The 22,831-nt window shown below is 41.8% G+C and overlaps 1 protein-coding gene across 2 annotated transcripts in view; it reads left to right on the top strand.

Annotated features, from left to right (window-relative positions):
- Window positions 1–19,703, top strand: part of LOC137886713 (glutamate receptor ionotropic, delta-1-like) — a 404,646-nt gene extending 384,943 nt beyond the window's left edge. Inside the window, exons 14-18 of one of the 2 annotated variants that reach the window (XM_068729290.1) lie at window positions 4,223–4,418; window positions 9,052–9,218; window positions 13,806–14,046; window positions 15,856–15,994; window positions 18,955–19,703. In XM_068729290.1, coding sequence (XP_068585391.1) covers window positions 4,223–4,418; window positions 9,052–9,218; window positions 13,806–14,046; window positions 15,856–15,994; window positions 18,955–19,412 — 1,201 coding nt within the window. In that variant the 3' untranslated portion in view covers window positions 19,413–19,703. The remainder of the gene's footprint in view (window positions 1–4,222; window positions 4,419–9,051; window positions 9,219–13,805; window positions 14,047–15,855; window positions 15,995–18,954) is intronic. The other variant, XM_068729291.1, reaches the window with a different exon arrangement.
- The last annotated feature ends 3,128 nt before the right edge of the window (window positions 19,704–22,831 follow it).

Raw genomic sequence — 22,831 nt, 5'->3', positions numbered from 1 at the left:
TCTCTCTCTCTCTCTCTGTCTCTCTCTCTCTCTCTCTCTCTCTCTCTCTCTGTCTCTCTCTCTCTCTCTCTCTCTCTCTCTCTCTCTGTCTCTCTCTCTCTCTCTCTCTGTCTCTCTCTCTCTCTCTCTCTCTCTCTCTCTCTCATCATGTCCTTATTAAACCGATCAGAGATCAGATTAATGTTGATGAGTCTCCACACTGAACAGATCAACGTATCGACCTCAGATGTTTTATTAAGCTCCGTGTTGGAGTTTCATCCTAACGAGCACAACACCATCAACTCACATCGATGTTTGAAACATTTAGTTTCTCACCTTTTTACTTTAATCTCAACTGTTGAAAACACGACTTTCACCAGGAGACCAGCGTTCCTGCTGTTGTGACATTAGTGATGTTTACTAGTGACCTTTTCTGTTCTCGTGTTGAGATCTTTACGTAGTGGAGCGTCACAGTCCAAATCCCACAATGCAACTAAGCAGCATCCTTTGTTAAAGTGTGTTCAGACAGAACAGTGGGAGTGTTGTTTCCCTCACATCTCCGTACGTTACGGATAAACAACATCTGTATCTGTGTCCATTGACTTTCTGTCTGCGGTCAGAGGAACGAGTTCCTCTCGGTCTGAACCCTGGAGGCTCATAGCTGCTGAGCCCAGCTCCATACTAGACATTTGAAAACATCCACAGAAGCAGAAGAAGAAGAAGAAGAAGCCCAGCTGGTGTCCACTTTGGCCGATGGGTAGCTTCTTCTGTTCTTTACGTTTGAAGCTCTTTATTACTCATAAATATTACATTGTGACGGTGATGTGCGTTCATCAAACACCTCTGGGTGTTGAGGTGTAAGTGGTGTCAACAGTCCCGGTCGGCGTTACAGACATCAAAACGAGCATTTTCTCCTTTTTTTGTTTCATCCCTAAACCGTGGCAGGACGTCCTCATCTGAACCGCGTTTTTTATCACCTGTGTGTGTGTGTGTGTGTGTGTGTGTGTGTGTGTGTGTGTGTGTGTGTGTGTGTGTGTGTGTGTGGGGCCAGCTGGATTACCTGAAGCTCTGCTTAGATTTCATGTTCAAAGGACCCAACGTCTCTATTTTCAGTCCAGACTGACACAAACAAGCGTCTGATGGTTTTGTTTTTTGGTTCATAGTTCAGCTCCAACATTGTCCGTTTTGTGGCTTTAAAGTCGTCGTCACCGGCCGGGGGGATTGGACCGACAACAACAAACAAAATGGACCCCAAAAAAAGCATGTCACACAGAAGCAAAACACACCGGGAACGACAAGAAAAAGTTCTATTTAGAAAGATTTGGGTCGTTGGTGAGGAGTTTGGAGAACGGGCAGATCAAAAAGTTATTACGTCTTTAACCTAACCCGAAGACCTTTCATATATATATATACGTATATACAGTATATATATATATATATATGTATGTACAGTATATATATATATATATATATATATATATATATGTATATGTATTTCATGCGGTGAGTCTCTGCTCAGCAGACGTCGTGTTTCTCCTCGTGGGTTTCCGTCGTCGTCATAAAACCAGTTCACTTTAAAGTGTCTGTTTTGAGTGTTTTGTCCTCTTTTTGTTAAAAGTCAGGACTCTTCCTCTCTCTGGTGTTAAACGCTGTCATGTCTTTAAACGCGTCTTCTGAAGTAAAGACACACTCAGGTACATCGTCGTGGTGCGTATGAATACATAATGTTACCTCTCATTTTCCATCTAAATGTAAAAAACAGTACGTTCACCTCCTTCCTGCTCGATCTCTTTTTTTTATTCTCTGACAATCAAATCCAAGCTGACATTTTCATCAGCACATCCGCGGCGACTCCGTGAAGGGCAATTGTCGTCGGCGGGTAAATGCCGAGCGCTGAGACGTTGCTTTGGTAGACGTTGGATGAATGCTGGAGTGGAGATTTGATGGAGACTTCTTTAAAGCCTCCTCAGCCGGCGGGGAATCGTCTTCCTCCTGACTGGAAAACCATCTCCGCCGGATGAGGTTCCTCCTCCCCGTGTGAAGCCTGTCATTACTGCAACACTGTGAACGTCCTCGCCGCACTAATGGAAGGTTTCATTGAATCCCGACATCCAGCTGAGAACCAGGACGATTGACACGTTATGAAAGGCTTCATGGGACGCAGGATATTAATGTATATATTGTTTGTAAAAGCCCTGTTACCCTCCCCGCTCTGGATGAATACTCCAATATGAAATACCTCGTTCACCGCCTGCAGAGACAGGAAACAGAAACAGACACCAGATATAGGGTGTTTAGTTGTCTTCAGTCTTTATTCCAGAAGAGAAGCTGCCATTTTAACAGATATGTATTTTAAAGAATACATTGTATTTGTGTAGTGCTGTAAAAACACAACCTGTTAATGTTGAAGAACTGTAGTTGAGTTAAAAGAAGAGAACCTCGGTTTACAGGACAATGTTCTGAGGTTCTTTAGAAGAGTTTGTTTCAAAGGGATCAATGCAATAATCCTTTATTCCTTCACAGAGAAACAAACGGCAGAAATAAAGAAACGATGAAGAAGAATATTAACGTGCGTCGGCAGAGGGTTCCTGTATGAATCAATCCCAGATAAATCACTCGACTGGTAATGATGTTTATTGGATGAAGGTGTCGAGTCGTGCGGTCGCCCCTCCCCCGAGGGAAGACGCACCGACTGGATTACATCCCATACATAAAATCCAATTAGGCTTCCTCTCTAACCTCTAGCAGCGCTGCAATTATCCAATTAAAACTCCGCCGTTATTAACGTTTCAGTCGACGGCGTCCTGACAGCGGCGCGTCTGTGTTCATCCGGTAACAAACGTGCGTGATTAACATGAAATTAATACGAACATCGAGAAGAAATCCAATTCCAGCATATTAAACATCATGTGACCCGTTCCTCCCGCCCCCCACTGATGAACAGGATGTTCTTTGTGTGTCAGTGTGAGCTGCACGACGAGGTCTTCTGTGAACCTGAACCTCCGGGTGGACCCGGACCTCCCTCTAAATCCCTGACGCGTCCCCATCAGTGAGTCCAGACAGCAGGTTCTGAGAAACAGCTGCTGCACTAATGCGTCGTGCGTCACCTGTCATCATAATAAACAGCTTGTTAGTAGAACCACATGTTCAGTCAGAGCTCATCAGCGGTTTATTCTGACTGTCCAAGGTTCTCCTTCAGACAGTAGTCCTGGGTTTGATTCCCCGATTAATTCTGTCAGATTGGAAGTTTTCCGGAATACATTTAAGCCTTAAAAATCTCTTACAATATATATATATATATATATATATATATATACTAAAATATTTAGTTTTTGATTCCAATGTTTACAGTTTATTGTCTAATAATAATCTAAATGAAATGTTCTTATTGTGTGTTTTTATTTTTAGACACAATGAGACGCTGTTGTTCACGTCACGCCGCTATAATCCATAAAGTTTTACAGACATTGTTTAATTTCTCCAAAATCAGGTTTTTATATACATTCAAGAAAACATAAACCATCAAAGACACGTCCATAAACAACCATTGATGTGTTAATAAAGAGCACTATTCATACCGTACATGATCGGGTTTTAAAATTAAATTATCATTTTCTTCTAATAAATCTGGTTTTCTTTTCACCTCTGCTTTAGTTCATTAGATAAATCCATATTGTTGCCGCTGTTTGTTTTGATGAAACGCTGCAGTTGTTCTTTTCTTATTAAAATAAGAAGAAACATCTCTGTGTTGTTCAAACATCTCCAGGCAGCTGGAGAAAATCATTATTTGGTCTTGTGGGTGTCGTTGATTAAAAACTCTCTTCAGCTTTAAAAAAAGCTTTTGTTGTTCAAAAAGCAGCGCTCAGAGATCAGTGTGTTGACGTATATGTTCTTTACGGTCGACGCGTTACATCCTTCAAACACAAGACTAGAGAGAACTGAGCAGCTCAGTGAGTGAATGTGAAGCTTTGTGGTTTTGTCTTTAAATGCTTAAACCTCACACAGTTTGGTCGGTGCAGTCACAAGCGTGTTGCGTTCAGGGAACCTCCGGCACATCCAACGATGACGATCCAGAACGGTTTTCTGGAGCTTCAGATTAGCTGAACTGGAGCCCAAACCTGGTCCCGGTCCGGCTAATCTGGAGCGGATTTAGTCAAACAATCAGCAGCTCAGTTTATCAAACTCGTGACCGAGATGTCCAGATACAAAGACGACTCACTCGTGGTCTTCGTTTGTCCTCCAGGTCTTTCCAGGACTTGGCGCGGCAGATGGACGTGGACTACGGCACCGTGAGGGACTCGGCGGTCTACGACTACTTCAGGAACAAAGGCACCAACCCTCTGGAGCAGGACAGCACCTACGCAGAGCTGTGGAGGACCGTCAGCAAGAGCAACGGCATGGACTTCTCCGTGTCCAGCCCGTCTGAGGGCATACGCAAGGTGAGTGTGTGTGTGTGTGTGTGTGTGTGTGTGTGTGAGAGAGAGAGGTAGTGTTACTTTAGTTATATAGCGTCAGTTCAAATGTGCCTGAAAAGCTCCTCATAAAATCAGAAATATCAAACTCGGACATTGATCAACAAACAAACATGGACGTCATGAAGAATAAACAACGACTGTCCTCGTCACACACACACACACACACACACACACACACACACACACACACACACACACACACGTATATTTGAATTATATTTCCATTTGTAATCTTCTTGTTTGAGACTCTGAATCTTGTTTGAATTGTGAGTTAATGAGCCGGTCTGTCAGTCACAAAGTGTGACGTGTGAAGTGTGTTTTCACTGACTCATGATGATTCACAGGCTGATTTAGTGTGTGTGTGTGTGTGTGTGTGTGTGTGTGTGTGTGTGTGTGTGTGTGTGTGTGTGTGTGTGTGTGTGTGTGTGTGTGTGTGTTACAGTTCTAAGTACACACACACACACACACACACACACACACACTCTTGTTTTATTCACAGCGGGCAAACACACAAAGACACTCCTCTGTTTACCCATTACTTAATTGCAACAGCGGTGTCACAATATGCCGATTAGTGATGGTGTGTGTGTGTGTGTGTGTGTGTGTGTGTGTGTGTGTGTGTGTGTGTGTGTGTGTTTCTCTGCTGTATATTATTATGCTCGTAGATCTCCCAAAGAGCTGATGACAAATTAGCGTCGGAGCGGAATCGTCTCTGAGGCGTCCATCATTCATTCATCCATCATTCATTCATTCATTCAGCCGTCTGCAGAGTGAACTCTCTGTGACGTCTTCTCTCTTCTAACCCTAAACTGTTACACACTCACACATATATATATATATATATATATATTTATATATAGATATATAGATGCACTTTATTTCACACTTTATTTGTCATCGTTCCTATCATTAATAACAACAGACCAAAGCCCAGCATCAGGTTTGACCCTCCTTGCTTGCCGTCGTGTTCTTTAAGAACCAGCTGAATGTGCAGGTTTCTGTTTGTCGAGCCCTACTGACTCTAGATCTTTGGTCTCCTTTCATTCATAAAAGTCTTGTCGCGTCGTCACGTAGCTTAGCATCTACGCTACCTGGAGCTAGAATAAGAAACGCTCTCTCTTCTTACACGAGAGGTGAAAACACAAAGAGCAGAAAGCTACGAGCTAATTAGAGCTGGAGCAGCAGGAAGGGATCAAGTCTCCCTGTTTCTATACAAGGAGGGTGTGTGTGTGTGTGTGTGTGTGTGTGTGTGTGCGCACAGAAACAATTACCAGAGACAGCGAGCAGGTTGATGTGCAAAGTGCTGACACAGTAAAAAAAAACACCCTCATCCACTTACTTTCCCCCCTGCTGATGCTTTTATACGAGCGTTATTGTCACCACCACCACCTCCTCCTCCTCCTCACAGAGGGGAGGACGCACCTCCTTTGATAAGATGAAACACAGAGGACAGATACAGCGTGTGTACATGTTCATCGAGAAGTAACAATGACGGGAACTGAAGTGACGGGTGGTGTAGAGAACATCTGGAGCGGTGCTTTTATTTTGAAGCTTCTATGTAGACGTAATCTAGAGCAGGAAGTCATTATGCAGGAAGTCATTAAGCTACTACCATGATCCCCTAATGTGATGTACTACAATGTAGTATACTACATTATACTACATTAAAGTAGTATAATGTAGTTTAAAGTAGTATACAGTAATATAATGTAGTTTAAAGTAGTATACAGTAATATAATGTATTTTAAAGTAGTATACAGTCGTATAATGTATTTTAAAGTAGTATACAGTAATATAATGTAGTTTAAAGTAGTATACAGTAATATAATGTAGTTTAAAGTAGTATACAGTAGTATAATGTATTTTAAAGTAGTATACAGTAATATAATGTATTTTAAAGTAGTATACAGTAGTATAATGTATTTTAAAGTAGTATACAGTAATATAATGTATTTTAAAGTAGTATACAGTAATATAATGTAGTTTAAAGTAGTATGCAGTAATATAATGTATTTTAAAGTAGTATACAGTAATATAATGTAGTTTAAAGTAGTATGCAGTAATATAATGTATTTTAAAGTAGTATACAGTAATATAATGTATTTTAAAGTAGTATACAGTAGTATAATGTAGTTTAAAGTAGTATACAGTAACATAATGTAGTTTAAAGTAGTATGCAGTAATATCATGTATTTTAAAGTAGTATACAGTAATATAATGTATTTTAAAGTAGTATACAGTAATATAATATAGTTTAAAGTAGTATACAGTAATATAATGTAGTTTAAAGTAGTATACAGTAATATAATGTAGATTCAGCTTCAACAGAGAAAAGAACATTCGGTGGATTTAAGAATCTTTGTTTCGTTCTTTAAAAATGATTCTGAAGGTTATTGATCATCAGAACATCAGCAGAGCTTCTTCTGATTGGCTGCCACACTGTAGTCCAGTGTTTCCATAGAAACTAGAGCAAAGACCTGGAGAGGTGATGCTACACACATATATATGCATATACATATAAATATATATATGTATATGCATATATATGTATGTATATATATATATATACATACATATATATATATATGTATATGCATATATATATATATATATCTATATCTATATATATATCTATATCTATATCTATATATATCTACAGTTGTGGTCAAAAGTTTACATACACTTGTAAAGAACATAATGTCATGGCTCTCTTGAGTTTCCAGTTATTTCTACAACTCTGATTTTTCTCTGATAGAGTGATTGGAACAGATACTTCTTTGTCACAAAAAACATTCATGAAGTTTGGTTCTTTCATGACTTTATTATGGGTTAACAGAAAAAGTGACAAAATCTGCTGGGTCAAAAATATACATACAGCAACATGAATTAGCAATTTTGGTGACTTAGAAAGTTGTGTCAATGAAATGAGCTTCATAGCATGGCCTCTTAACTTATTGTGAGTGATTATGAGTGACTACAACTGGTGACTTCTCTGAGGCCATTTAAATAGGGCTCATTGGATACAAACGCCCACAAACGCTACAATGGGAAAGTCAAAGGAGCTCAGCATGGATCTGAAAAAGCAAATCATTGACTTGAACAAGTCAGGAAAGTCACTTGGAGCCATTTCAAAGCAGCTGTGGGTCCCAAGAGCAACAGTGCAAACAATTGTTTGTAAGTATAAAGTGCATGGCACTGTTTTGTCACTGCCACGATCAGGAAGAAAACGCAAGCTATCACCTGCTGCTGAGAGAAAATTGGTCAGGAGGGTGAAGAGTCAACCGAGAACCACCAAAAAGCAGATCTGCCAAGAATTAGAAGCTGCTGGAACACAGGTGTCAGTGTCCACAGTCAAGCGTGTTTTGCATCTCCGTGGACTGAGAGGCTGCCGTGCAAGAAGGAAGCCCTTGCTCCAAAAGCGGCACCTTAAGGCTCCACTGAAGTTTGCTGCTGATCACGTGGACAAAGATAAGACCTTCTGGAGGAAAGTTCTGTGGTCAGACGAAACAAAAATCGAGCTGTTTGGCCACAATGTCCAGCAATATGTTTGGAGGAGAAAAGGTGAGGTCTTTAACCCCAAGAACACCATGCCTACCGTCAAGCACGGTGGTGGTAGTATTATGCTGTGGGGCTGTTTTGCTGCCAATGGAACTGGTGCTTTACAGAGAGTAAATGGGATAATGAAGAAGGAGGATTACCTTCAAATTCTTCAAGATAACCTAAAATCATCAGCCCGAAGGTTGGGTCTTGGGCGCAGTTGGGTGTTCCAACAGGACAATGACCCCAAACACACATCAAAAGTGGTAATGGAATGGCTAAATCAGGCTAGAATTAGGGTTTTAGAATGGCCTTCCCAAAGTCCTGACTTAAATCCCATTGAGAACATGTGGACAATGCTGAAGAAACAAGTCCATGTCAGAAAGCCATCAAATTTAACTGAACTGCACCAATTCTGTCAAGAGGAGTGGTCAAAGATTCAACAAGAAGCTTGCCAGAAGCTTGTGGATGGCTACCAAAAGCGCCTAATTGAAGTGAAAATGGCCAAGGGACATGTAACCAAATATTAGCACTGCTGTATGTATATTTTTGACCCAGCAGATTTGATCACTTTTTCTGTTAACCCATAATAAAGTCATGAAAGAACCAAACTTCATGAATGTTTTTTGTGACAAAGAAGTATCTGTTCCAATCACTCTATCAGAGAAAAATCAGAGTTGTAGAAATAACTGGAAACTCAAGAGAGCCATGACATTATGTTCTTTACAAGTGTATGTAAACTTTTGACCACAACTGTATATGTATATATGCATAAATATGTATATATATATATATATACATATATATGTATATATATATATGCATATACATATATATATATATGTACATGCATATATATGTAGACAGTCAGTGAGTCTGAATATATCATCTGATCTTTATTTATCGTCCTCTTCCCTCAGCGAGTCCTGGCCTCATGTTACACAACAAACACTGATGTCTTCTTCTTCTTCTTCTTCTTCTTCTTCTTCTTCTCCTCCTCCTCCTCCTCCTCCTTCTTCTTCTCCTCCTCCTCCTGCTCCTTCTCCTCCTCCTCCCTCAGGTGAAGAAGAGTCCGTACGCCTTCCTGTGGGACATGGCGGTGCTGGAGTACGCCGCCCTGACGGACTACGACTGCACCATCACCGTGTCGGGGAACGGCATGAGCAGCAAAGGCTACGGCATCGCCATGCAGCACGGCAGCCCCTACAGAGACCTCTTCTCTCAGAAGTACGTGTGTGTGTGTGTGTGTGTGTGTGTGTGTGTGTGTGTGTGTGTGTGTGTGTGTGTGTTAATCCACTGAACCAAAACAACAGAAGGAAATGACATCATCTCGTCGCCTCGATGTGTTCTCGAGTTAGAGAAGAGAACGTTGCAGTAGATGATCAAATCAAAGGCCTCTATTCATAGATCAGGACACGTTTCTGTCTGTTCATGAAGTCTAATAACTAAACGCTCATTTTATGATTGAAGAAATGCAAAAAGTTGTTTTTAATGAAACAGGTTTTAATAGACAGCGTGTGTTTTATGTTGTGACTTTGTGTTAAACCTGCAGCGTCTCTCTCCTGGTTACTGTGCAGTGAAACTGCGTTAACGGCGACGCTTTGGGCTCGTTCGTCGGGAGTTTGATCCTCTTCGTCGGCGTTAAGTCTTCATTAACGGCCCGCGATGTGAGTTGGGAGTCCGTCTGAGGCCGTTCCAGCCGGCTTCACGTCACCGAGGGTTCGCTCGGTGGGATGAGGAGCGTCACGCTGACTTATTTCAGACCTGACGGGGGAGTCAATAAAAACGCTCCTCGCTAAAAGTCAAATTAAGCTGACATGAAAGGAGCTCGGAGCAGAGCGGATCATTCACGGTGCGACTGATCACTTCAGCTCAAAGGCTTGAATCTTTTATTTTTTATTTTAATTACGTAGCTTCAGTCTGCTGACTTTTTTTTGGGGGGAGTGAAAACCTCGCCTCGGAAAAACACAAATTGATCCCAGTGCGAGTTTTATAAAAGAAGCGCGGTAAAGATGATTTACTCCGCACGATTACGTCGCGAGGTAACGCATAAGCTCCTCGAGAATCACAAGACGTTCTCATCCGTCTCTCATCGATCGGATCCCAGAAAGCAGACAGGAAGTCAGAGAGAGACACCAGCCGACCTGCTGAACGTGGAGAAGTTAAAGTGTGATTATTCACGTTGACACTGTCCTACTCGTCATCGTGTGTCTACTCACGTTAAAGAAGATCAACCAGAACATCGAGCATGTGTTGGTAAACGCCTTCTTAAAACTCTGAACCTGTCCTTTAAAGCTGGACAGACTTTAGAAGTTGAGTCCAAATGTGAGCCAACTATTTGACCTCAACACTCAGACGTTCTGCTCAGTCGTGTTGGCTCTCTGCCGTCACAGGAAACCACGTTATCCAGCTTCCTATTAAAGAATTTAATTTGCGGTTTGCTGAGTTTCCAATGAAAGGAGAACTCCTCTCTCTCTCTCCTGTGGCGCCCGGCTCAGCAGGAAGTGAGAGTCCTCAGAGCAGCTCTGTGATTCGCCGTGAATCAGCCTCTGAACCGGCCGTGTGAAGTCGCGAGGAGGGCGGGCGATTATCCAGCAGCAGGCCCGGCGGGGGGGGGGGGGGGGGGGGGGACCGTTTGATGTCGCGCCAACGCAGAAACCCGCCGTGTCACTTCCTGTTAAAATGTCTTGATTGTGAGATTTGAGCAGCAGCAGCGTTAACGGAGGCGTTAACACGGAGCAGTGAGCGGCCGCTAGCTGATGTTAGCAGAGCAGCGGATCAGCCGGGCCGAGGGGGAACCGGGCTCTCTGGGGCTGCGTGGGAGGGGGACGCCTGGGGGCCCCTATAGAGCAACCTCACACCAAATAGAATGTCATTTACACCTCCTCCTCCCTTCCATCCTCATCCCCCTCCTCCCTCTCTCTCTCTGTGTGATCCCCTCTCATCCTCTCGGGTCATGTTCAGAAGAGGAAAATCCTGTTTCTCGGAGCTGCTCTTTAAAGCTTTGAGACGGTCCTCTTTGTAACGGACCAGAGTCCGCGTCAGATCACCTGGGGGGGGGGGGGGCTGCTGGGTCAGCACAGTTCTGCTTCCACACGCCGGATTAGACGTGAAACAATGACTTCCTGTCAGCTGTTAACGTCCACACGGTGGACAGTGGTGTCCTTTTAATAACGTCTTATACAGGAGACAACCTCTAGTCCTGAAAAGTGTGTTAAAGCTGCATTCTCTCTAGTGTCCACCAGGGGGCGACTCCTCTGGTTGTATAGAAGTCTAGTCTAAAATGACTCTACTTCTCTCTTGATTTATTCCCTCAGTAAACATTGTAAACATGAGTTTATGGTCTCAATCTCTTACACAACAGCTGAATCTGGTGAAATCACATCTCGATGGACACTAGATGTGAAGCCGGTCTTTGTGGGAGAAGAAGTCAGGTTTTGGTCATGAGGACAGTTTTATCAGTTGAACTTTAATGTAAACGTCGTGTGACGTGAACAGAACCTCGACCTGTCCGTTCAGTCGTCTTCGTCCTCCCCGTGTCCTCCTCGTGTCCTCCTCGTGTCCTCCTCGTGTCCTCTCTGGCGTCTGATGGTCGGGGGTTCATTGTTTGCTCGTGGGACCGTCTCTCAATCACGGCCTCCCCTCTCCCTTCTCCTCCCTCTGCACCTTCCTCTATAATTAAGCAATCCTGTGTTTATTTAGGGATTAATTTTCACACTGAATGGAGACAAAACCGCCAGTTTATTAATGTTTCTTAACCGGCCCGGTTCAGCAGGCGTGCAACTGCCCGAATCGCTCAGGGACGACCAAGAATAATATGTCCGAGTGTTAAACTGAGGGCAGAGCTATTGTTCACGGAGGAAACCATTATCTCCACATTTACAAACCGTCATTCTAATACCTCGTCCCCGAACTGCTGTATTAACTCTATCCTGGGTTTCCATTCCATAATCCTGCCATTAATAACCTTTGCAGACTTTGTTGCTGCTGCTGCTCATTTGTGCCGTAAAGCTATTTTGTCCTCGGGGTGTTTCGGGGGGGGGGGGGGGGGGGGGGGGTACTGACCTTCAGCATGTTCGTGCTGAGTCGAGCAGATTAAATGAAGCAGATTGGGCTCTGATTCTTTACAGCAGATTGTACTTTCGTGGTCGTGACAGAGTTTCCTGAGTTAACCCCGTCAGTCGGGCTGCTGGATGAAACTCAACGCGTCGCTGACGGACCTTTCCAGACCTCTGAATCGCCACCGACGTCTGTCAATGTTTCAGAACCACAGCGACGGAAGAAACGGTGACCAGCGTAGAATCGACAACTCTGACATTGACGTAATCCTTCGGTCGACGTGACAAACGTTCAGTCAAACAGAGAAACGTGTTGGATTCTTGGATTGAATACCATTTATTTTTACCATCAACACTTGCAAATGACAAGGTAGTACAAAATGTAGAATATACTTTGGTGTTTGATTTTTACCTCTTTATTTAGGATTTTGTAAAACGCCTTTTTTTCTCTTTTTCCAAAATGTACCAAAACACTGGCATCATCTTGGATGATAATACATTCAAATCATACCCTCTACACTAAAAAGGCAATCTGGTTTGAATTGACGTCTCACGCCATTATAATACATAATAATAATACATTCTTCATATAGCGAGCTAGCTATGTAGCAAGATGGCGTCCCGTTTCTTAATCCCGCCTACAAAGCTCTGATTGGTCAAATGTCTCCCTAACCGGTGAACAAATCAGAGACGTGAGTGCCGATTCAAAACCAGGCTGAACTCATCCCACAATGCAATGCAGCAAATAGTGCACAGAATGAGACCTTAAAGTGTTTAGTATTCTTTCCACTTCCTGTTCGTCTGGAAGTGAATTTGTTTCTGACGCTGAGTTTAACGTTTAGTTCTCTGACATTTCTCTGGTCAGTGAAACGATGCTAACTTCCGGGTACGATAAGTAGAAAGTAGGTGCCAGTTAAATACATATTTCCTCAATTATAGATTATTAAGTAAAAAACACTACAACTAGTGTCCCATGATTCTTCCTATCCGACTGTGTATTCAAGCTGTCGTTCTGAAGAGCTGAGCTGCATTCAGCGTCTGTGAAATAAAACACATTAAAGAAACTGACCGTTTTTCGACAGGCTATACTATGACTGTTTTCGACATTACAGTCATTTATCAGACACTTTTATTCAAAGCGACTTACAATTCAGGATCTATCTACTGTAGGCACAGCTACGGGACACATTTTGGGGTTAAGTCTCTTGCTCAAGGACACATTGACATGAGATTAGCGGAGCCCGGGATCGAACCACTGACCCTCTGATTGAAAGGCGGCGCAGCCAAGGTCACCCCGACATCCTATACTGTGACTTTTTTAATGACTTTTTTCGACAAACTACACTGTGAATTTTTTCAACGTTATATTGTGACTTTTTTTGACATACAGCATAGCATGTTGAAAAAAGCCACAGTATAACGTCAAAAAATTCACAGTATAGTTTGTAAAAAAAAGTCAGCATAGAATGTCGAAAATAGTCACTTCTTTTCAACATGTTATACTATGACATTACAGTCATTTAGCAGACGCTTTTTTATCCAAAGCCACTTACAATTCAGATTCTATCATACCATAGGCACTGTTACGGGAGCAATTTTGGGGTTAAGTGTCTTGCTCATGGACACATTGACATGAGACTAGAGGAGCATTATTATGGCATTTTATACTATGCTCACTACTTATATTCGCATGTAGCAGTTGAATAAATGTTCACGTCTTCTTCTTCTTCTTCCTCTTCTTCTTCTTCTCCCTCAGGATCTTGGAGCTGCAGGAGAAAGGCGACCTGGACGTCATGAAGCAGAAGTGGTGGCCTCGCACCGGCCGCTGCGACCTCAACAGCCACGCCAGCGCCCATCCCGACGGCCGCTCCCTCAAGCTCCACAGCTTCGCCGGCGTCTTCTGCATCCTGGCCGCCGGCCTGCTGTTGGCCTGCCTGGTGGCCGGGCTGGAGGCTTGGTGGAACAGCAACCGCTGTCGCCAGGAGCAGCCCAAAGAGGTGACCGAGCACAGGGCCCGGCGGACGGGCCAGCAGGGGGAAGACACTGCCACACTCTACTTTAAGGATCCAGCCGCAGACGCGAGCCCCGACTTAGTGGAGCTCCAGTACACCCAGCTGTAGAGGAGAGAGGGTTTAGGGAAGGTAGTGTCGGAGAGAGCCGGAGGGACCGAGGGTGGCGAGATAGGACAGAGTAGGTAGATGTGCTGTGTGCCACATCAGCCCAGGCCACTGATTGAAATCAAATTTGGTCTCTTATTATTACCCCTCCTCCATTTTATTCTTTTATCCGTCCATCGCCCCCCCCACCCACCTCGCCCTAAACGTGCAGACAGCAGAGCTCTGTCTCTGAAGCACACAGCACACTGACCATTACCTTCACTAATACGCTCATAAAACCACAGCTTCCCGATCCTCTCGGGAACCTTTTTTTCTCTGTCTTGATGCAAACACACTCGAGAGGCCTTAGGCAGAAAAAAAAAAAAGCCTCGCCGTTTAGGATGTGGTTATTAGCATGTGCTGCATGCTTCTCTGCTAAAACAGCAGAGCACACCTGCAGACTTTAATGATTAATTCCCACAGTGCCGGCTTCGTAGCCATTCAAGTGCTCGGTATTGAATTATTGTTATAAACTCATTTTCTACAGAGAGGCTTCGATAGTTTCCTGCACCCGAGGGTTCTGAGCGCAGATTATAATTAGCAGGACGACGATAACGGCGTCGAACACAGACGCACTTTTCTCAACACTTTTTGGATGTTTTTTTCCATGTCGGCGTGAAATCTGGGTGAGACGTCAGGAGACAAAAAAAAAAAGAAAAAAAAAAGCGATTCATCATTCAGGAGAAGCTTAATGTGCAGCTCACACTGGGTTTTAACATTAACAGTGACATTATCACAGTGATTTCAAATCATTTGCTGATGTTGCTAATAGATACTGGAGCCTTACTAAGTGCCTACTGAATAGAAACCACACAGAAGTCAATTAGCACATCGCTCCCTTTCTCTAATGAAAGGAAAGCCACTACACCAGCGGAGCTAATAGTTACACCTTTTGGTTTAAAGAGGAAAAGGCAGTTCATTAAACATTAATGCACTCTAATCAATATTAATGAACACCGACAACAACGGCTTGAAGGAAGCGTCTGATAATTGATACGAGTTTAGCGCAAACAGGATATCAATTAACGGCATTAAACTGTCATCACAACGGTCTTTATTATGCTGAGTTTTATATGTTGTTGAATGATATTTCTTAAACGGAGAGCTGCAGAAAACTACCTTTAATTATCTCAAATGAATTGCGGTAGACTCGTTGCTTCTTGTTCTTAATCTGCAGTGAGAGTCCTGCTCACCTTCCTTAAAACGTTCTCCGTTGTTGAATAATGAAATGGATAAAATAGCAGAGTGGACCCAGGTAGGTCACGGTGTAACCGTACAGTTATGTTGTATATATATATATATATATATCTGGAACTGAGGCTCAACATTTGCTCGTCGAGGCTTCACTTGAAACACAAACGGACCTCAGATCTGCGTCTCTACCTCCACACGACGACATTCACCTCCCGTGCCGAACGCACACCTCGCAGCAGGAGGTGAGGCGTGACCGAATGGATCCGTAAACTACAGTGTGAGCAGACGGTGCACGTTTCATCCCGTCCATATAACCTGTGGTGCTATCACTGTGTCACGTCTTACTGCTTATTATATGTCAATGTGGACACCCGTGTTCTCTATCTCCTCTCCTTCTCTCCATCTATCCCCCCTTTTTTTTGAATTCACACTTTGACTGTCTATGATCTCGTGCAGGTTACTAAGGATTACAGACTGGCAAGGGTTTCTGGTCCATTGACATATAATGACATTACAACTGCTTCATCGGAGGGGAGGAGGGACATTTGGACAGACAGAGAGAGAGGCTGGGATGAAGCAGAAGCTATTGATACAGGTCAGAATAGACCTCCTATACAACTATCAAAAATAAAAACTACAGAATCAACAATCTCTCTGTGCCATCGCCACGGTCCTTTTGTTCGGATTATTTTCTCCCGACTCTGAGTTCTGGAAATAAATCTTGGATTTGTGCTTCAGAAATATTCCAGTAATATTTAACATGCAGGGCTTTGTAATTAAGTAGAAATACGTTTCTTAACTCCTACACCTACAAACAAAATGACATGATTCACATTAAGGATAACATATATATATATATATAATATATATATATATAATATTTAGTCACTTAAAACAGTTTTTTAAAGTAGGAGCTCAACAAAAGTTACAGGTGATGTAACACAAAGTTTAGATTTAGACATTTTGTGTTGTTAAACTCTCATTAAAAGTCCCACCGATAAAAACAATCTATTTCCTTATCAGAAAATTGAACAGGAAATTATTTCCAGAACCAGAAACATTTTATCTCAACACACTAAAAAAGAAACAAACTGCCAAATTAGTTTAGTTCTTGATCTGAAAACAGAACGCTTGTCTCTTAATTGCAATTGATTTTGAATTTGGTTTATTCTCCTCTTTGCAGACGACACGATAATGAACGAGTTAATTGATGGCTGCTCCGCCTTTAACCGCGTCATTAGAAACCCTCCTGGTTCTTCTGTTTCTCCTTTGTTTCATCTTTTAACTGTGAACACATCTCATCAGGGCTGACCTCACGTCTACGTGTTTACACTGTGATGGAATCACACGGAACCCAGAGAACAAGCCCGGTGCCTTTCCATGCATCTCATTATGAAACTATAGCGACTCAATATTATTCATAGCCTGCGTAAAATAGAATTACTGTTTGTCAAAGCTCAGCGAGTTCTTATCTTCAAACGTCAATATTTGTCTCATTAAAATGGAAGATTGGAGGAAAGGAACTCGGAGACTCAATCAGAGTTAATGGTGAGCGGTTGATGATGTCATCACACCGGTTTCATCCGAGATATTGAGGCGCAATATTTCTCTGGAAGCAGAAACTTTAAGCACCAAATTATTTGACGAAAGTACCTCGATCTTTAGTTTGGCTAACTCGCCCCCACAAAGCCCGACTCCAGGTTTAAAAATGAGCAAAGCCCGACTCACAGCATCTCACAAGCTCAACTGTTGAGTCTGGAGAGCTTCCAGTCAGCTGAGGTGACACCAAACACACACTGGCCTCGTGAACCGACATTCAAAACCAGGTTCTACAAAGTTCTGCAGCTGTGTGACCCACAGCTCACGGTTAAAAGCTTCAGCCAGTGGACAATAGTTTCTAGAACCTGATAAAGAACCTGGAGAACGTTTGGTTTAGCTGAACGCTGAGGGAATGTCTTAAAGTGACAGTACATGTCCAACTTTAGAGACGTCTATCACAAACTCATCTCACAGTGAGAGACGTAGAAGAAGAGAGAGGCTTTAACTGTTCCACTAAATGAATTCTTGAGACGTCCGTCCTGCGGTTACTGGTGGTGAATAATAATAATGACCCAGGTATTGATCAGTGGAGGCCTTCAACAGCTACTCAGTTTGAAAGAAGAGAAGAAGAACAGCTTCTATCTCTGATCATACTGCAGCCAATCAAACCGTGACTCCGTCTCAAAGATCTGCTGACCAACGACAAAAAGCTCTTATTTTTTTAACAGATGTAGAAATCCGAGCTAACCTCTGGAAACAACGTACTTCCTGTTGCTGCTTCACAATAAAAGCCCCCCTGTTGTTTGTCGGTTGAACTCTTTTAATTTAAAGCAGCAGCAGGAAGTGTTTTGGTTTCTATTACCGGTAATAAATGATGACTCTTATTCTTAATTACATAATATGGAAACATAAATGACAATTTTATCAAAATAAAATGTTTGAAAGGTTGAAAAATCCTAAAGATTATGATTTAAAAAAATTAAATAATGAATCTAAATGAACACTGCGACATAAGTGAATAAATATGTGTGTGTATTAATATACGGTGTAAATGTGTCATGTGCATTGTTCTGAATATCACTTGTGTCACTGTGATGAGTTACCGTGACTAATATCATCGTACCTCTTGAGTTGTGAAGTGAATCCAATGCTGGAGCCAAGACGCGTTCAGGGACACTACGTTTTGTTGTAAAGCGGATGCTTCAAAGTGTCTGTTAAGTCAGCAAATGTTCTTTGATTAAATTGTTCTGTTAACGATTCTCTGATCCGGAGATCATAAACGCACAACGACGAACATGAAATGAATCTGCAGAGCAACAACATCTCCCAAAATATCACAGATGTTGAACAAATAGATTCCAGAGTTTGGCAATTTTTGTAAAATAAATGATCAAAGAAATTCAACTTTTTCTTTTTTCTATGCTTTATTTAATTGTAACAGTTATTCTTCACTAAAGACATGTTCTAGTTCTCTACTTCTAGTCGTCACGGTTCTGTTTCTATAGAGGAGCAGGACTTTTATTTTGAAAATCAAGCACAACAAAAACGCCCCAAAACAGCTTTGGGGTTCAGAGGGTTAAGGTTTGGAATAATCCCCCTGAGGAATACAGGATCCAGATCCACTCTGAAGCCTCTCAATGCACCACAGGAGGTGAAGACCTCCAGATGTTCTCCAAACACTCTGAACGTCTTTACAACAAACCGCCGTCGCTCCGCTTGGCTCCAGGATTGTTTCTCTCCAGACATCAAACCTTTAATATTCACTAGCCAAGTTTGATTTCAAGGTGCACATACAGATTTGGTTTCTGTGGCCTCAGTTCCCCCCCCCCCCCAAAAATAAACCAGAGTCCGTCTGATAGGGGTCCACGTCCTGAAACCATGAGAATGCATGAGGAGCACCAGCAGACCTGAAATCAGTCTGAGAAACCGGCCCATCGCCAATCTCAGCCTCTGTGTCCTCTCCTCCCTCCCTCCCTGTCTCTCCTCTGTCCTTCCCCCCCACTCCTCCTCTTATAGGACAAGGAGGTGAACCTGGAACAGGTGCATCGTCGTATGAACAGTCTTTTGGACGAGGACTTGGTCCACAAGCAGATCCCCGGCCCCTCTATCGAGATCTCTGCGCTGGACATCGGCAGCATGCAGCCCAGCCAGGCGTCTCTGATGCAGGGCCCGGAGTACCGCCAGGGGGGGGGGGGCCTCCTCGCTGTGACCACCTTCCTCCCCGGGGAGGGGGGGGGGGCGCCTCCTCCTCTTCCCCACCCTCACCGTGGGGGGACCCTCGGCAGGACGCTGGCTCTGTCCCAGGACCCTGGCACCACCCTGCACCACCCGCTCAGCAGCACCAGCCTCAGCGGCACCATGCAGTGCAAACACAGGGCCCCCAACGGGGGGCTCTTCCGGCAGAGCCCTGGCAAGACCCCCATGCCAATGTCCTACCAGGCAGTCTCCGCAGGACCCATACCCGAAGCCATTGAGGCCACCCACAGTACATCCATATAGAGGGGGGGGTGAGAGGAATTATTATAGAAGAAGAAAAACAAACATATATGTAAAAAGTAAGAAAAAAAATTAAAAAAAGATTTTGTATCTCACTTCCTGTTCTGAAAAAGCCGATGTTACAAAAAAACACACAAAAATAAAAAGGCGGGATGGAGGGGTGTAATTTTTCTCTTGTACATATCTGTAAATACCAAGAGAACGAAGTGAGTTAAAGTGTATTTTGAATATTCTCAATTTTTGAAGTTGAGTTATAAAAAACAAACAAAACAAGATAAAAAATTACATATATATAAATATAAATATTTATATAAATATGTGTATAGATATACATATACAAATATATATATATATCTATCAATGTATATATACATATATATTTATATATATACACATATATGTATATATATATATATATATATAAATATTTATATAAATATTTGTATAGATATACATATACAAATGTAAATATATATATATATATTTGTATATATATATGTGTATATACACATATATTTATATATATATACACATATATATATCAAATATATATATATGTATATATATATATATATATGTATATATATATATATATACATATATATATATATACATATATATGTATATATATATATACATATATACATTGATGAAAAAGTTATGACTGTTTGAATGGCTTTGTAAATTTTGTTCAATATGAAACAATGACGTGAAATTCATTGTGATTGTTTTCTAAGTGCCGAAATTAAAACGATGTCTCTCCACAACTCACCGATGTGTAAACGACTACCCATGATGCACCGCTGTAGGGACATTCTAGTGTTGGGACATTCTACTGTTATGCACCTCTGTACCAACCCTATAGATAAATATACATATATATATATATATATATGTATTTCTATATATATATATATATAAATCTTCAGCATCGGACGAAAATGATCACAATCCCTTTTTTCATTTGTATTAAATATATAATATACATTGTTTGTTTTTTTAAATCAGAAGTCTACATTCTCTTTGTAAATGCTGTATTGTTCAATAATGGAGGGGGGGGGATTTTTATCTGGTTCATATTTGACACACAGCTGAGTGGCTTTATGTTGTTCTGTTGTTATGATTTGGCATCAGTACTGTCTGGTGAGGAGCTTCACTTCTTCAAGGAGCAGAGACTGTTGGAAACGTTCACGTCATGGGTTCTTGACCGAAGCGTTTTGCTTCCGCGTAAATAAAAGTGAATCAAACAAAATAGTGTTTTTATGGTGTTTTAGGTTTAACTCTCCGTCCACGAGACGAGGCTCTAGAGACGAGGCTGTAGAGACGAGGCTCAAGAGACGAGGCTGTAGAGACGAGGCTCTAGAGACGAGGCTGTAGAGACGAGGCTCAAGAGACGAGGCTGTAGAGACGAGGCTCAAGAGACGAGGACGAACCACCTCTTTGGTTTCAGAAGAAGTACTTCAACAACTATTGGACGGATGAAGTTCTGTGATCGTCCTCACAAGCAGATTCATATTCTACAAATCTCACAAGTGATTCCTAAACGTCTCGTTACTTTACGGTCTAACAACACTCGTTACATTCATCAGAACTTCATCATGATTTTGATTAATGAGAGGAGGGAATCCATTTACATGAGACGTCTCAGAGACTTTTCATATTGTGGTTCGTCGCTCGTTGGTTTTTGGACGGACGGTTAAAAGCCTTTAGTTCTGGGATTTCTCCGTCGCCATCTTGGTTTTTTTTGCAACCAGTGAACAGGAAGTGACCATATATGGACTGAGGAGGAGTGACGCAGAGACGCCTTATACGTCTCTGGTAGACCTGTCAATCAGTGTGTAGCCCCGCCCCTAAATCATCCCCTCTTTATGGTCTGTTTGACTCTAAATGGAGCATAATGTACTAAATGAACATCATGCTGTATTGAAGAAAACTGTAAACTAGAGATTGAGACCATAAACTCATGTTTACAATGTTTACTGAGGGAATAAATCAAGAGAGAAGTAGAGTCATTTTAGACTAGACTTCTATACAACCAGAGGAGTCGCCCCCTGGTGGACACTAGAGAGAATGCAGCTTTAATCACCGTCGATGTCGTGAACGCCTCCCAACAGTCTCTGTTCTTTCTGTTTGATCTATTTAACCTGAAGATAAAAAGACGTCTTGTAGAAAGAAACTATCAGCTCTATAGATATGTCTTTACTTTTTTATACTAGAGAATTTAATGTCAAACACTTGTATACAGTATTTTTTGTTTTCTCTCTCTGCTGCAAAGCAGAGCAGGTGTTTTAGTCCTCATATATTTCTAATGAGATCCATTATCACCTGCAGGGAACGACTGAGGGCGTCGTTAACCCAAACGTGCAATCAGAGGATGATGAGGGCGGAGTCAAACCTCCATAAAGATCTGAGTATGTGTGATGATTGTTTCTCTTCATGGAAAACAGGACACAGATATATATGAAAACAGACACACGCTCCTCGTTCCTGCTTCATAAGTGCAATTAATGTGCATTTATGGAGACGTGATGACACTCAGTAGAGTTTAGAGAACAGGAAGCAAGAGTTTCTATTCCAAAACAAAAGGTTTTATGTTTTTATGTCTGCAGAGGAAACAGAGTATGATGCTATGAAGTAAAGATGGGACAAGATGAGTTCATCTGACAAGTTAAAAACTAATTATTAAATCTTACTAGTGGTGCAACGGATCGGATCCGCAACATAAACCTGATCCCAGATCACGTCTTTATGACTCGTGTTATGAAGTTAAACATCATAATTCATCTCGAATATCTATTTCATATTCATGTGAAAACGTCTCCTTCAAACTACTGGATTTATTCAAGTCACCAAAACTACATTTTACAGATTACATGTGAACACATCACGATAACATTAAAACTTTATTCACACTCTGATGGTTAACGTTAAAACTTTATCTACACTCTGATGGTTAATGTTAAACTTTATTTACACTGTGATGTTAACGTTAAAACTTTATTTACACTCTGATGGTTAACGTTAAAATTCATTTACACTCTGATGGTTAACGTTAAACTTCATTTACACTCTGATGGTTAACGTTAAACTTCATTTACACTCTGATGGTTAACATTAAAACTTTATTTACACTCTGATGGTTAACGTTAAACTTCATTTACACTCTGATGGTTAACGTTAAAACTTTATTTACACTCTGATGGTTAACGTTAAAACTTTATTTACACTCTGACGGTTAACGTTAAAACTTTATTTACACTCTGATGGTTAACGTTAAACTTCATTTACACTCTGATGGTTAACGTTAAAACTTTATTTACACTCTGATGGTTAACGTTAAAACTTTATTTACACTCTGACGGTTAACGTTAAAACTTTATTTACACTCTGATGGTTA

This window comes from Cebidichthys violaceus, unplaced genomic scaffold (assembly GCF_023349555.1).
Source record: "Cebidichthys violaceus isolate CVI_PGR_0920_01 unplaced genomic scaffold, fCebVio1.0.p SCAF_45, whole genome shotgun sequence".
In the NCBI taxonomy this organism is placed as follows: domain Eukaryota; kingdom Metazoa; phylum Chordata; class Actinopteri; order Perciformes; family Stichaeidae; genus Cebidichthys; species Cebidichthys violaceus.
Note: the sequence above shows the minus strand (reverse complement) of the source record. Positions and strands in the feature narration are given on the sequence as shown.